Source organism: Egretta garzetta, unplaced genomic scaffold (genome assembly GCF_000687185.1).
Source record: "Egretta garzetta isolate BGI_Z169 unplaced genomic scaffold, ASM68718v1 scaffold5, whole genome shotgun sequence".
Classification (NCBI taxonomy): Eukaryota; Metazoa; Chordata; class Aves; order Pelecaniformes; family Ardeidae; genus Egretta; species Egretta garzetta.
This window is the reverse complement of record NW_009259707.1, coordinates 5,293,893-5,310,182: the sequence shown is the minus strand read 5'-3', so window position 1 is coordinate 5,310,182 and position 16,290 is coordinate 5,293,893. Positions and strand designations below refer to the sequence as shown.

The 16,290-nt window shown below is 36.0% G+C and overlaps 1 protein-coding gene across 1 annotated transcript in view; it reads right to left on the bottom strand.

Annotated features, from left to right (window-relative positions):
- The window catches only part of REV1 (REV1 DNA directed polymerase), a 49,381-nt gene extending 33,866 nt beyond the window's left edge, over positions 1-15,515 (bottom strand). The window contains exons 1-7 of the mRNA XM_009638949.2: positions 15,490-15,515; positions 13,806-13,872; positions 12,869-13,001; positions 11,003-11,171; positions 5,511-5,660; positions 2,699-3,405; positions 727-834 (exon numbers count right to left, since the gene is read on the bottom strand). Coding sequence (XP_009637244.1) covers positions 727-834; positions 2,699-3,405; positions 5,511-5,660; positions 11,003-11,171; positions 12,869-13,001; positions 13,806-13,862 — 1,324 coding nt within the window. The 5' untranslated portion in view covers positions 13,863-13,872; positions 15,490-15,515. The remainder of the gene's footprint in view (positions 1-726; positions 835-2,698; positions 3,406-5,510; positions 5,661-11,002; positions 11,172-12,868; positions 13,002-13,805; positions 13,873-15,489) is intronic.
- Positions 15,516-16,290: the final 775 nt, after the last annotated feature.

The window sequence follows — 16,290 nt, the reverse complement described above, 5'->3', positions numbered from 1 at the left end:
CCGAAGTTCAGTGTTTGCACAGAACAACTAGTATCTCCGTTTCTGAACAGTACACTTGTAAAAAAACCCACCCAAACCTGCTAAGGAGCCCACTAACTCTTCTTATGCCCTAAGGATGATCACACAACTCAGACAATGGCAACTGAATTGTCCATCCGCCAGGTCTTATAATACTTCATGTGATAGCTTAGATAGAAAAGGGAAGAAGCAAATTTCCCTTGAAAAAGATGAATCGGACAAAGTGACAATTAACTCTCAGCCTTGACCTTTCCAGTTTTCTAGTTAAACAAAGCTCCTTACATCAGGAAAATTATTAGGATAACCCATTCTTTTTTTTTTTTTTAACAGAGAGCGACCAAACCCCACTTTTGGTACACTAGAATTTTATCTTTAATATAGTATTTCTAGATCAGTATTCTATAATGATAATATCATATTTCTAATATGGTATATTTAAGTGTCAATAAGATATGTGCAATGTTATCGAAAATGGTTACTCCAGATTTTACTTCTCTTTTCTTTAGATACTGAAAGGAGACAGCTTTCTCTTTCACTTCCTTTTGGATTGTGAGGGAGTAAGCAGGAATACAGAAGTTGCATCGTCTGACTATCAGAGGTGCGGAAAAAAAGATTACTACGCAAAGTTAATTTTGTAAGTGTGCAAGTTTGATTTTGTTTTTAAAGACTTAACTGAGTAAACTGTAACATGTAGAATTAAATACTGACCTTTGAGATCTGGTCTATTTCGGATAGCCACAGACACAAAGAAGCAATCCATATCCACGTGCATTATACAGCTCTGTGGCTTGGCTGAGCTCGCAACAGACACATTACCTAGTATGAAGATACACCAACAGAAAACTTGAACCCTAATTTATACATTTGGGTACTACTCACAGTAGTTATCAAGGACTGTTACCAAGGTTTTACCACCTTAAATAATAAAGATTTTTGTTTCTTCTCACCGAAAAGATACATTTACAAAATTCTCAGAGAAATGTAAGCATAAAAAGGTACACAAACAGCCTAAACAAGGCATCAACTTAAAGTTTCTATTTTTCTTTCTCATAATTAACACCTTCTACCTAACAAGTTCCCCCAACCCAAGGAGATTAATGCATGTTGTGGGAACTGGATCTTAATTTTGCTATGTTAACACTGAATCTGGAATGGGGAACTTTACTCCTTTTTGTTCATCAACCGTAAGACTGTTCCAAAAGATAAAAAAGAAGTTCAGCTGCACTAAGAGCTACCGTTAATTCTTCATGAAAAGCACCAAAATTAGTTTTAAACCTCCCACGCAATTAGATTTTGTCATTGCTGTACCTACATTCATACAAACATTCAGCAAAGATGAGCAAGATAGGTCCAGACTGAAAAACTTACATGCCTAAAGCACTAGAAATACTTGTGTCAAGTATTCTAGAAGTTCAAGTCTGCATGTCTATGTTGCTGACCTATAAGAGGAGGCTATATCTAACAAAACAAAACAAAAGAAATCTTAATTTGAACAATGCAAAAAGTGTAACAGTGAAAAAATACTTAAATACATCAAGTGAATTGTTCTGCTTAGTATCTGAATTAATTACCAAGTAATCAGAAAAATGTTTTCTTGTTTTTAATAATTTACCATTTGAACTCATTCTTTCAAAAATAAGGACTGTCTTATAAATCAAATCCTTACAAATCAAGTGATCAAGTTGATGCTTAAGAAGCTGCTACTTGTCAACTGAAACACAGTCATTAACTATTTGAATATCCTAGGCCAAATCAAAGAGAAAATTAAAATATATTAGCTCATGCCATATTTTGATGAAAAAAATACACATTAAGGTAGTTTGTAAGGGAACATGTTTTATAACTGGGGTATCCTAGCACAAACACAGAACCAGTTAATTTATTTATCTAACAATAATTTTTTAGGATGTGGTAATTTATCATCAAGCATATTTTCATATGATTACAAGTGAATATTTTTACAGCACAACAGTCAGAATCTCTTTGATGGTACATAGCTAGCCTTTTAATTGATTAGAACTGTAAATGAGAGATTCTAAAGATGCAAAATACTTTACCTATACTTATAACACTTTGCCTCCATGAATTACACATATTTTTTCATTTTGGCCCTTGCTGTAATGTCACAAAACACTTCTCTTCTGTCACAAGCCTGGTTCAGAAGTCTCATCTGACACTGCCACCCATTTAAACAGTCCCAGAGGTGTATAAAACTCTTACTAATAAAAAAATAGTTAGATTTTAGTTCACTTCCACATGTTACTCATCTTTTAAATTTTCACACTGAATTATAAGCAGCAAGGTTTTTTCTTCTGTTTTCTCCCTTTAGAATTTCACACAGCAACTACAGACTTGTGTATTTAGATATATATAGTATTTTTTCCCCTCGATCAATCCACGTATTTTGATAGAGTCGGGAATATAGTTTCTACAAGGAGGAATTGATATAGACCAGAGTATCACATTAAGTCACATTTTAAGTTAAAAAAATCCAAACAAACAAAAGCAAAAGCAGTTGGATCCTTTAGTTTTCAGTGCATCAAAGTTACCAAGTTTTCCAGATAGCCTGACTATAATGTGACTATCGAATGCTAACCTACTTAGTCTGTTAGACATTTAATGTATGAACAAAGATATAAGGCACCTTTCTTAACAAAAACCTTCTTAAACAAGTATCTACCTGTGTCAGTTTTAAGTGCAGACCTGCCTGCTTTCCATTTTTTTAATTTTTCCCTTCCTGGAAAGACACCGCTGTTTTTTCTCTGCAGGCTGTTGACAAACTCTGTCAATTCACACTTCCATGTTGATATATGATGCAGTCTTGAATGTGAATAAAAGTCAGAAATAAAACTACAATCTGAAGGTTTGGACACAGGTAAGGAAGCTGCCTTGCTAGAAGTAGGTACAGAAGTGCTTTTTGTGCTTGAAGGCCCCTGAACAGTGGAGTGGTGAGCACCATTTATTTTAGCATTACTGTGCAAAGATGAGGATGAATTACTCATAGTCCTATGCGGATTCCATGAAAAGTCTGTGGTTTTGTTGCTTTGCTGCAACTGCTGCGTTGTGCAGTCTCTAAAGTCAACCATGCCTTTTTCAGTCTTCCCCTCCTCCTGCACAGAGCCTGGAGAGAACCTACTTGCAACGCTGTTGCCAGAGGGCACCAAGCAATCCTGTGTCTTTAAGGCACTGGTAGAAGTGTGTGTGTGTCCGTTAAAAATGGTAGTGCTGTCTTTGTGAGACTGAATCCCATTTTGTTTCCGTCCAGGAAGGATCTGCTCCAGCTCCGTAAATCCAAAATCGTCGCTTTCTTCTTCCTCCTCTTCATTCCAGCTACTTATTCCATTGGGTGTGATCTCATTTTCCATCTCACACTTTTTAATATGATTTCTGAAACAGATATGATTATTTAATACCATATCTTTTATAAAACCAGGCACACTTACAGGTCATTTCAAGTGCTAAATATTTATATTCCTAATTGTTATCAGCAGATACTTAAGTAGTTTTTACATTCTCAAGATGATTATCTCAAACACTGAGCCATGTCCTCAATGTCACAAAATACTGTATTGTGGTACAAAAGATTTCATAGATTTAGTCTATTATTAATGCACCACTACCAAGAGTTCACATGGGAATGACCAAAATCATGCTCACATTAAAAAAGCCACTTCTAAGGCCTTTAATTTGACCAGCAGTCTCAAATCGAATTACAGTAATTATTTATTTGTTAACAAAACTGTACTACCATGGGCAGCATGAATGGTGCAGGAATATGCAAACCATCAGGAGTTATCTTTTAATCTTTTTTTCAAGGGATGCGATTTTCCTTATCTAGTTACAAAAAAAAAAGTGTACACAGAAAACTTCCATTTTTTAGAAAATTATTTTAGATTAATGTGTTAGATTTATCTTCTCTCAAGCAAAAATCTGTTCAAGCTCAATAAATCAATCATATTCTTAGTTTTTGACAAAACCCAACCAAACAACTTTTCATCTTTTAAGCATATAAACCAAAGTATTCTCCCACAAATTCTGGCAATTTACATTTGCTCTGATAGTGTAGAGGAAAAGCTTTCATTCAAAAACTTAACTCTGTAACAAACCCTAGCTGGAAGCAAACTCAAAGACTTCAAGAGTTGTGCATGTTCTTGATCTGCTGAAAAAAACCCACCATCACTCCTAACTCCCAAAGCTAGCAATTTAAGTACGCATAAAAAGGTAGGAAATAATTAGCTATCCAGTACACCAGTGAAACCAGAAAGCCAGTAACTGTGACAACAATTTGATTATCACAATAATAAAGTATATTACACATAGTATTTTTGAGGAGTGGCATGGTTGAAAGTGGTACATCCAGTGGTATGTATTTACTATCAGTGGACAAGACAGGCTTTTAAAAATATGCTTTTCAGACTAAACTGATACTTTTGGAAGCCTGAATATTCTTCTCATTTAAAAAACATTAACAATGCAATATTAAGAGGTTATGGTGACTGTATCACTCATTATTTAAAATACGTCTAAGAAATACTGCTTAGGATATTAATTTTGTGGCACTGGTTTTATTTTTCCTAAATACAAACAAATCCCACTCATGTGGTAAAGTCTCCCCAGTGTTATCCAGAACTGCATTTAAATGAATCAGCAGACTGTGGAAGGACACAGATCGCCATTACACATCAGAAAGTACAGTATCTTGTACCGTATCCTTGGCCCTGTTTGAGCAGTAGCATTGGACCAGATGACCTCCTGAGGTCTCTTCCAACCTCAACCGTTCTACAGTTTTATGATACTTGCCTCTAAACAACAAACACATGCTTCTGAAAAAGATGCAGGAACCCTCTTAAAAAAATCTAAAGTACAGTCTGTTCAACTAGGTTTCTTTCCAAATTCCTCTGCCAGTTAAAGAGTTTTGCTGGTGCTTTCTGTTCTATTCCCTTTTCAAGGTCTTTTAGGAGAAATTTTTATATTGTAATTGGATTTTCTAATCCATCTTCTCTCTCAAGCGTGACTTAAACCTTGGTGTTAGCATACATAAGGTAAGCTGTAATTTTTTTTTAAATGAAGCTAAAGAAATAAATTAACAACTAATATATGCATTTACATTTGTTTCTGGGCACCTTTAGCAAAAGTAATCAAATCATACTAGCTTTTTGTTTTTGAAATAAAGACCTACTTTTCAGTGTCACTAGTCAGAATCCTTTAACATATGCCCGTTGCTTTCATACACATATGCTATATCCTAGGATTCCTAGGTCACATTATCAAGCAAAGTGTGGTCCAAAGACTAGAGACAAGGCTTGGAGTCAAGGCAACTGTAGTTCAGTCCTCAGCTATTTACATAGCTATACCTTATTTTAAAATTTCAGTGCTTCAGAGCTTCCTTCTTACAAAGCTGAAATGAGTTTTAAAAATGCTATATAGTTATAAATGCAAATCCAGTATGGGTGAATAATTAGCATCTGCATTACAAGATCAGAAACACTTACACCCTGTTGAGATCTTTAGCTATATTGCTTGGACCTGGCATGGCATCTTCAGGTTTGCATATGCTATTAAAGTTGAGACCTTTTTGAACACTTGACTGCTTGGTGTAAAGCTGGTACGGAATGTGCGAGAGGAGACGTCCAGCTTTAATGCTGAAACAAAAAAAAAAAGGAACAGGTTACTACTTAAGACATTTCAAAAAACCCCAACCTTCTATGCTAAAAAATACCTCATGTACAATAAACTACTACTTTGGTCATTGCCTTTTGATGTTTTGCCACATATACTGGCTGTCCCTTCCACAACCCCTTTCTCACTACTAACTGGATTGAACTGAAAAGTAATTTGTGATGCGGTGACCGGTACTACAAAAGATGTTTGCACAGTTGTGCTGGTCAGTTGTCTACATCCATTTCTCTTTTCCAAATGACACACACAAACCCCAAATACTTAACTTCGAAACCAAAACAAGCAGTGCCCAGTCAAAAAAACCTGGTGGGTGGTCCAGATTATTCTAACTGAACAATGCTGACTGAGCTCTTTAACTTGGAACAATGCAAATGCATGTGTTCCAAGCAAATTTGGGTAGAATTTGATGGAGGTCAGCTAGGATGTGGTTCACTATTAAAGAGGAACTACTTTTTCCATTCTAAAAGGATAATTACCCATTCTTGTGAGAAAATTCACTGAAGAAAACTAGACAGAAGAATAATTTCCAAACAGACCTTCCATAAATATCTAACACAATCATTCCAGTTCTGTCCTATGTGTTCCACTGTATCTCCCTCTTCTTCTTCTTCTTCTTCCACTGAAACTACAATTATACTTCAATAACTGCTTAATTCCTTAGGGAAGTCATGGACTTTGAAGTGGAATCCTCTCAACAATATACCACAGCATGATTTCATCTCTGCACTGCAACGCCTGTTGCTGGCAGTAGAGGTAACAGCCTTCCCAGCCTATACTTCATCTCTTCTTCATATACAATTCTTCATATTGAACACTGGGTCAGAGATGCTGAAACTTCTTACAGCAGAGGAACCTCTCTCATATAAAAGAAGCTTAATATTAGTGTTCAGTTTTGAAGATACAACTGGATTCAAATTTTTAAAAAGAATTTAGCTCAGTGACAGATACTGGTTTTCTGTTCTTCATCACCTGAATGTTTTCTCTTGGAGATGGGCTTTTTAACTAGCTCAAATTGTACTACTGTCAAGGGAGCTGGACAGTGGAACAAAAGCCCTTAGGAGCTTTCTTGCTGCAATTAGAGAAGAATACAGTGAGAGATCGCATTTCCCAATTAGATAAATTAAAACTAGTTAGGCATATACATAGAGACCTGGTAAGGTTTCTATGGCAATGGGATAGTAAAAACAGCCCTAAAAATAAAACAATTAAATATTGTTTGATACATGAATATATAGCATTCATAAAGGAACATGATTTACATTAAACATTGCCAAACAGAGTTAAAAATATACATGGTACAGTCCCAAAGCTTTCTTGTACAGAAAGTAGTGATGCAGCAACTAAGCTTGTACTGGTTAGACTGTTTCTCATATCACCGTGCAAACCTGGGTGCATAACCGCCCAGGTGGTATTTCAAAATCATTACTGCAATTTCAAGATGATTAAAACCCACACATTTAAGAACTCGTCCATGCTAAGATTTTAGCTACTGGAGTAGCTGCATGACTAGATCAATACACAGTTGGTTTGGGTTTTTCCAAACTGTATTAAGATGCAGCAATAGGAATCCTATTTCAGATGCATCATTCAACATCTTTCCCCAGTCCACACTCCCTGGATCACAGAAATCATAATCACTAAAAAAATTAGGCTGGAAAGGACCTCTGGAGATCTCTAGTCCAAACACTGCTCAAAGCAAGGTTACCTTTAAAGTTAGATCAGGTTGCCCAGGGCTGAGTCCACCCAAATAGTATCTCCAAGGGCAGAGACTCCACAACCTCTCAAGGCACTTGTTCCACTGCTTACTCTCTTTCACTGTGAAAAATCTTTTCTTTAAATTCAGTCAAAATTTTCTTTGCTGCAACTTTTGACTATCACCTCTTGTCCTCTTTCAGTACACCTTGAATAAAAATCTGGCTCCAGAGTCTCTGTAACCTCCATATAGGTAACAAAAGACATCAAATAGATCCCTTCCTAGTCTTCTCTCCAAGCAGAACAAACCAGCTTCCTCAGCCTCTCATCATGTATTGCAGGTTCCAGGCCCCTATTCATGTTGGTGGTTCTCCTCTGAACTTACTGCAATTTGTCAGTATCTTTCTTGTACTGAGAAGCCCAAAATCAGACACAGAACTCCAGATGTAGCTTCAGAAGTGCCAAATAGATTGGAAGAATCACTTCCCTTGACCTGCTGGCAATCATCTTGCTAATGCAATCCAGTATGCTCTTAGCCCTTATCTCCACAAGGGCACAATTGCTGCTCCATGATCAACTTGTAGACCACGTTTCTCCAAACTCTGCCACTAGGCACACAGGCCTTCAAGGCATGAAAGTAGACCTTGCCACTAAACTGTGAAGAAAAGGCAGTGTTGAGTATCTCAACTTTTTCCATATTCTTTGTCATGAGGTTGCCCCACCATTCAACAGCAGGCCTGCTCCATTTGCTTACAATATAGCTATAAAAGCTGTCTCCTTCCCCTTCAACACTTTGCTTGTTTCCAAAAAAAATCACTATGTTAAGGTAACAAGGCATCTCTTGTGAAAGCTGTACTATTTTAAGACTGATAGCTTTTATTTATTCAAGTATTTTGCATTTCGAATCCTCATCAGAAAAAGGAAATGAAGTGCGATGTACCAGGCTATTTTTTTGTTTTTCTGGGGAAATGATTTTAAACTATTTTCTTCACATTTGTGTTAGATTAACACAGATCTTTAAGAAAAACATTCACTCAATCTGAGAATGAAAATAAGGAATCCACAAATTCTACTGGTAGCTGGTTTTAGTGGTTAGTTATCCTCAATCTCTGAAAAGTTATTTCATTATAAATGTTGAAGAATGTTTGTTAAATGAATATTCAAATTCAAAAGTCAAGCTTTCAGATCACCTTAATTTGGCTTACATTGGACATTGCACAACAACAAATTACATGATTTCGTCATGTATTTTTCAAATAAATGAAGAAAGATTTAGAAAGGAGGTCTGCCTGCAAGTCTCTTCCTTCATTTGTTGCAGAAATAGAGGTAGCAAAAACATGCAACAAGCAGAGTACAGAAAGAATGATTTTATTGCTAAAGTAATTACACATTACTCTGCAATACTGGATTTTGCAACTTCTGGTACTGCAGGATCTTTATGTGACCTTTATGTGATTAAAACCAAAACTCTAGAGCTACTTGAATTTAACAACAGGTTTATGCGAGCCTGACTTTAGACCATAGTTCAGAATATACAAAGATTTTCATGCAGCAATAAACTTCAACATATGCCTTACCATCCTTGTATAAGTAACTCTGTAACTATATTTAGACAGTTCACGTGGCACTTTCCAAATTATTGACATTTTTGGTATTTTACCTTAATGACTTTTTGGTGGCTCTCAAACAAAAAATTAAAATAGTAATTGCTGTAGTAAATTCATTGATCTTTGGAAAGCAGACAGATACTATAGTGCTAAGCACCAATAAAATACAGGAATTAATTATTCATTCCATTATCAGCAAAGAATTTGAGTCACATGCAGTAAGTAAGGAACGGGGTTACAGAGACAAGAAGCAAAAACCAAGACACTGAATTAGCAATTTGCAACCTGAATTCAGTCTTTTCTGTGAAGAGAATGTGGCAGGTACCATAGTGAAAAAAAAAAGATGGCATATGATTGTGTAACTAAGGACTAGATCATAATGTGTGCACACAAAGAAATAAATCAAAGCTCCACAGACAACCAACCTTTTCATTTTGCAACCTTGGATGACAAGACTGAAGATCTAACAACGCTGCGTTACCAGCAGTTTGTGACAGTAACATTTTAGGGGCGATTCTTCACCAAAATAAAAAAACCCCAAACCCATCATATTGCACTAGCATGATGTGCACATGAATATTCAACGAATTTGGAACCTCTGCATCCACCGCACTGATTTTCACCAACTGATCTACTGAGGAGAACATAATTTGGTATTCCATACACAGATACGGAGTATTTAACCAGTGAGTATTCTTCAATACTGTTGAGAGGAAGGGAAAAAATGAGGGGTGGTTGTGAAATTAGCTTTTATTCCACATTCTGACATGAACCCTGCCCTACTGAGACAGCGAGTTCCCTGCCTCCTTGTGCCCAACTCCATGTATCTGTCTATACTCAGTTCTTCTGACTTATTCTACAGTACAACCTTCCAGAACCAGGAGATGCAGAACCTGAATACAAGACATCATAAGGAAAATTTTAGGAGGTTTCATACATCAGGTTCTAGCACGTCTCTACTGAATGTATACAGAGTGATTTTTCCAACTTGGATAAAATCATAACAAGCTTTAATTGCATCAATAAAAACATACCTACTACCAGTTTTCCAAGTCCTTCAACTCACGGGTGAGGCCCTAAAACTTCAAAAAATGTACCTAAAGCCTTTTTCAAACTAAGGAACCTATCATTTCTGACTAAAGTTTAAAAAATTTACCTTGAAGATACGTGGTATGAAATGGCCGAATCCAAAGGACTGAAAATGAGCAAACTGAAAATAAGAACTGCAAATAGGATTTTGCAAGTATATATGCAGAACAGTTCCTTGCCTGTTTCTGCTGGTCATCTAGGAAAGAGGCTAGTTAAGAATAGCACGACACCGACAGAATAATTTCTAGAACATATTGCTGCCTGTTCTATTTCCCATGGGTTCCTCAGATGGAAGAAGACAGATGGAAGCTAGATTAACTGACCTGAGTCAGGCTATCATCTTTTTCAAGGACATGAGGACAACTTTAATTGACCCTATATATTCCAGTGCACGGAGGAATCGAAGAACATACATTTTTTGTAAATAAAACTTGTGGTTTTTTTCCATTTTGTTCTTGTTTTGTTACAAAGTCACACCATAATAAATGTTTAGATGGATGAATTTCAATTTTATGGAAATGCTTTTCAATTGATACTCTTCTTTACAGATGAAATAAAATTTATGCAATGCACAAGGCAAGAGGTTAAAAACCAATCACCTGGTACTTATTTAAACATACTGAAATGAAAGCTGGTCAACTGATTGGATATTAAATGGCATCAACAGGATAATGTTCAGCTTCCTGATATGCCTGAGACTTTCTGAATGTTCTTAGTGAAGTTTCTTAAGGAACAATCACTAAGCAGCATATCTTCAATGTAACAGTGGTATTTTTACTCAGCTGCTGCAAGGATAGATTTATTTTAAACTAACCCATAATCTCAAAATGCAATCTTCTATAATGCTATTTTTCCAGATTTTTCTTCTTTTTTTTCCCCAAAGGAGACATCTCCAAAAGTAGTAGACCTAAACATACCTTTCCATGATCCACTCCGGCCGAACTACTTTTTCTCCTTTCAACTCTTTTATTTTGGCATTTGGAAGATTTGTGGCAATTATGTGGGTTGTTTTTGATCTGGAATAGTACACATGATATTGGCCTCCATGTAACATCATTAGCCGTCTTAATTCATCAGCTGAGGGATCTATAAAATTAAAACCAGAAATATTCCTCTTTTGTGTCAGCAAATACAGTAAGGAAAACAACTTTAATTGAGAAATATGATGCCATGATCAGAAAGAGTGCAAACCATTATTTTTCTCCTGAAAAACCTTTGATGTTCTTCAAAAAACAAATCCAAAAAGCATTTCTGAAGAAATGTATAAAACTGTGTTTCTGCAAAGACGGATTCAAAATGTGAATGTTCCACTTGTCATAGAGGATCTTTCCACAACATGTATGGTGAAGGGGGGGTGAAATACTCAAGTAGATCTAATGCTAAACTACATTAAAAAACACTTTACATCAATATAACACAAAATTAGATTAACTCACTTATCTTTTCACCAGAGTTTGGGAGAGTGGTTTACACCCAGAAGTGATAGAAAAGAATTCATATTAAAAGGGCTTAGCAACAGAACTATTTTTGAATTGTTACAGGGAACAGAGAACTAACATCTCTTCTCATCCCCTCAATCATGTTAAAAAGAGTACTTATTTTGCAAGTGGAGGTGGGGAAAAAAAAAAGAAAATTTTTAGCTTTTGGAAAACCTTTGCAGTGGTGTAACACTGGCACCAAAAGGTTTGGGTCAGCACAAATAGTATGTTTTGAATAGTAAATCTGGCACAAGATACTAAGGAAAGAAAAAAGTTTATCAATACAGGAAGAAAATTTTTCTTAAAAATACAGTCACAATTCCTTCCAGTGGCCTACTGTTAACTCTGAAAATATTTCTAACACTTGATTATACCTCTGACTTTTAACTAAAAATAGCAAACATTTTCTCCAAGTGTTCTCTTTCCTACTCTAGCCTTTTGGACAACCATCTTGTAGAGTTCCACTTAGGAATGAGAATCTTGAAAAACATGCAAATGCTAGATTTTCACTAAAGAAACTGCCTGTATTAAATAACTGATCAGATGTATTAATCGTTTGACATGTCCACCTCAACCTTTTTCAGCCCGTTTGAGCACTGTGCTCAAACCAGCACTGCTCCATATCATAGAAGCTGTACACATCAGTTATGTAATAGTCACAACATTCCTGGCATAGATCCCTGAAAAAAGGCTTCTGGGAAGTTTCAAAAAGGTTGTTAAGCTGCTTTACAGAACCCAGGAGAAATATGAATGTAAGTATGGTAGATTAAAAATCTTACTCTAGTTAACATGCACTATCAGTCCATCACAGACAACGCATATGTATGTCTCACCTCTCCTCTTATTCCTCCTTCCACTATTAATGGGTTCACTGTCTCAAGCATCACACCACTCTGAGCAAGAAAACCCCAACATATCCACCCAAACATAAAATTAACACATACACTCCAAGTCCAATGCAACCACCAAGAGTTTGGAAAATTAAAAATTTAATGTATGTAGGAGTATGAAGGAAGTTTAAAAGTTTCATTTTAAAACAATATGACCGTGGAAAGGTGGAAAAATTTACCCCTGTTTGTATCAGTGACCGTTCATGTAAATTATTTGGTAAAGTAATATTTATATTCAGAACCTGAATCTGCTTTTATATTGAAAACCTTAATCGTGAAATAGAAAGCAACATAATATACAAAACATTTACAGTAATTGTTATGCTGCAAACTAACCTGTTTTACTCCACTTAGGATAGTAAACAGACACTGGAACAAAACACAAGAAGATCCTTAAAAAAAATAAAAACCTCACCTGTAAAGCCATTGACATAGATGGCGACTCCACTAAAGATACTTGATGAATTTCCATCCCTCTGGTGCTGTATGGCTGAATCTGACCGGAACTGATCCTCCAGTTTCTTAACCTTTGCCGACATGTACCCGCCCTAGTTTTTAAGTTAAAACAAAACAAAACAAGAAAAAACCCAGGATGCTAGTCTTACTTTATAACTTTTACAGACAGAAACTGGTCAATTATAGGACTGGAAAGGTAAGCAGCACTCCTTCAATTGATTTTGGTTGACATACAAAGACACATTCTTTTCCCAAATGAAAAATATCAAATCCTTCACCCTAAATTCTTATCTACAAGATAACTACATCTTGTTACCAACATGGCAGGATTTGTTTCACACTTCTTTTATCTTACTCTATGAGAAAAAGATTCTAACTATATAAAAATTCTTATAAAATAAAAAGAAAGGAGAAATAAGAAATAAGGTAATGATGCAGTTTTGATGCTAAATTGCAGGCTCAGTGCCTAGAGAAACAATGTAGAGAATACTCATTAAGCTCCATGTATTTTCAGTTCTTAAGTAGGCATGAGACAGTAGTGTCATGAATATTTATGCAAATTAGGTGCCTCAGTTATTTTTTGTCCAACTATATAGGATGTGGTGGAGACAACCATAAATAGATTTAAAATTCTTTCGTTTAGTTCTTAAACGGTGATTTAAAGCTATTCAAGGGTCTGCACTTATTAACACAATTTAGGATTATTGTGAACGAAGACTTCAAAACCTGTTAATTTTAAAAATTTCTTTTGAACTTAATTATGTGTTTTCAAGTGAAGCAAAAGGGTTTAATTTATAGTATACCTTTAGCATATATAACAAAATTGTAAACCCTTTTTAACCACAGTGCCATTTACTTCTTTAAAAAAAAAAAAAGCCACTTGGTTTTGAACATACCCATATTCCCCAGCCATCGCCATCGGCAGCCCGTTTCCGCCATCCACCCCGCCTCATACTGAAGCTTCTGCATAGGAAGAAAAATGCTTGATCAATTAGATGTTTAGTAATATCAGTGGCATTTCAATGATGCATTACAGGCCGTCTACAGATTATCACAAAGATTACATTTTTCAATGGGCTTCGCTGAAGTATGAGTTACACAGTTAACCTAGAAATGAAAAATTGCACAAAAACCTAGTTACTCAGTTTTGTAGTAATGCATACTGTAGCTCCTGCTATGTATCAAAAACCACACATATACATTTTGTTCTATTCACCCAGAATACAAAAAACTCATTACAACATTCAGTTTCCATTATGATTTATTAAATTCTTCCTGTTCATCATACATCTCCTATAAAAAAAGGAGTAATAAAAGGTTCTTAAACACAATTGCTACCATTCATGCAAAATATTGCCCAAGTCAGGAACCATCTTCTATTTCCTATTTGGTACTATCTTCATGGTGGGATGCAAGCAAACACTTCCTGGTACTAGAGACTGGATTAATTGCACCAATGGATTTACAGCTAATCATTAAAGGTCCAAACACTTGTTGCTCCAATGCAATACATCACAGAAAAGCAAAAAAACCAAAGGCCATCTTACGGTCAGTGAACAGCCAGCTGTTTAAATGATATAGTATGATCTATAGCTAGGTTTGTGATTTGCTTCTTTAGGGCTTTTTGTTTGTTTTGCTTAATAATAAATAAATAAATATACCCAACCAGCCAAACTGTAGTTTTCCTTTGTGCAAGACACTTATCCCTGGACCATGAGCTGCACACAGCAGTGTCCCCAGATGAGCTTTTAGTTGGCTAGAACAGAACTGGTGTAGAGCAAAAGGAAATGTTTTGGACTGTGGCCAGCTGTTCACTGCACCCAAGTGGTTCACATTAACTATAGCTGTTTTAACACTGATTTTAAAATGTTGATTAATGATGTAGTAAGATCATGAGGTCACTGCCTGCTATTACATCTCTCACTTTCTACCCTAACCAGTTCCCTAAATAAGAACAATGTTTTGTCTTTTAGGGCTATCAGCTCTTGGAGCGTGAGGACAGGACTCTGAAACTAAAAGGAAGAAGATTTAAGCGTCACCTTTATTTTATTAAATATTTCATTTCTATTCGCTTATCCTCCATAAAAATGCACAAAACTACAGTTAATACACAGAAGGAAGTGAATTGGTTTTCTTTATCCCTGTCTGCTTTTGAGAAGATACCTATTCTCTGGACTGTCCATAGCATCGTCCAGTAACAGAGCACATAAGCTTCACTCAGTCTCCAGCTGACCAGAAAGCATGTGCAGCTGTGGATAAAGATAACAACGTGTTTTGGTCATTTTCCGATCCAGGCTTTCTACTGCACTGTTCTGGAGACTACCTCATTAAAATTTTGTTTCCTCTGAATCTGGCTGAAAGTTGAATTCTAGCTTTCATCTCTTAAGTCCCTTTTGTTCTAAAGCTACCAAGCAGGCATACTCTGAAATCCAGTTAAACCACCCTGGATTGCTGGCAAATTTGATTGCAGAACAAGACACAGCTGCAGGAAAGTTTTCATCATATGATCATTTTCATGGAATACTGCAAATATGCCAAATTAGGCAACCACAGAATTACAGTCAAAGCAGGTACAACTACCTTGAAAAGACAAGCTTCCGTTGTATGTTTCAGGACCTCTGCAAACACAGGAAGATCATGATGCACCTGGTTCTGTTCTTCTTATAGTTGCTGTAATTTGATACATAACCTACACACATGTATATAATTATGAAGATTAATGACATGTCAAGGAGATAAGCTCTACACTAACAACCAAAACAAAGCAACCCCTCCCCAGGATGTGTTTTATCTCTAGGTACCTGCATTTCTTACCCAGAGACCAACTTCCAAGACACTGGGCTTTCTGAAATTAATTTTTAGTGGTTTGGATTATATCTAATAGATACCACAGAACTCTTAAGGAGCAGTGAGAAAAACAAGAGGAGATGAGCTAGATGCCCACATGAAGTACAAAACTGACTGTTTTCCTGTAAAGGACAGTACATACTGGAAATGGCTAGATGATTTCTTTCATATGGAAAATTTGTATTTTTCTGTCAGCAGAAGTCAACTGTAATTCAAATTTATCACTTCTGGCTAAGAAATTCTTGGATAAAACAGAAAAGTGTCAGTTCAAGGAACAAAAAACCATTTACTCATGAAAATGTCATCTAGTGGTTTTAGATATCATAGGTATCAGTGTATGAGCTCTTAAGAGACACCAGAAGTTTAACTATTGATTACCCTTTAGAATTTTAACTATTGATTACCCTTTCTCCTTCTTAATAAAGGATGACAAAGCCTTACAGAGTGGCTACAAAAACAACAGAGGCTCTCTCTTCACAAGGAGCCACATGGAGAGGACAAGAGGCAACAGGTACAGGTCGCACCAGGAGAGGT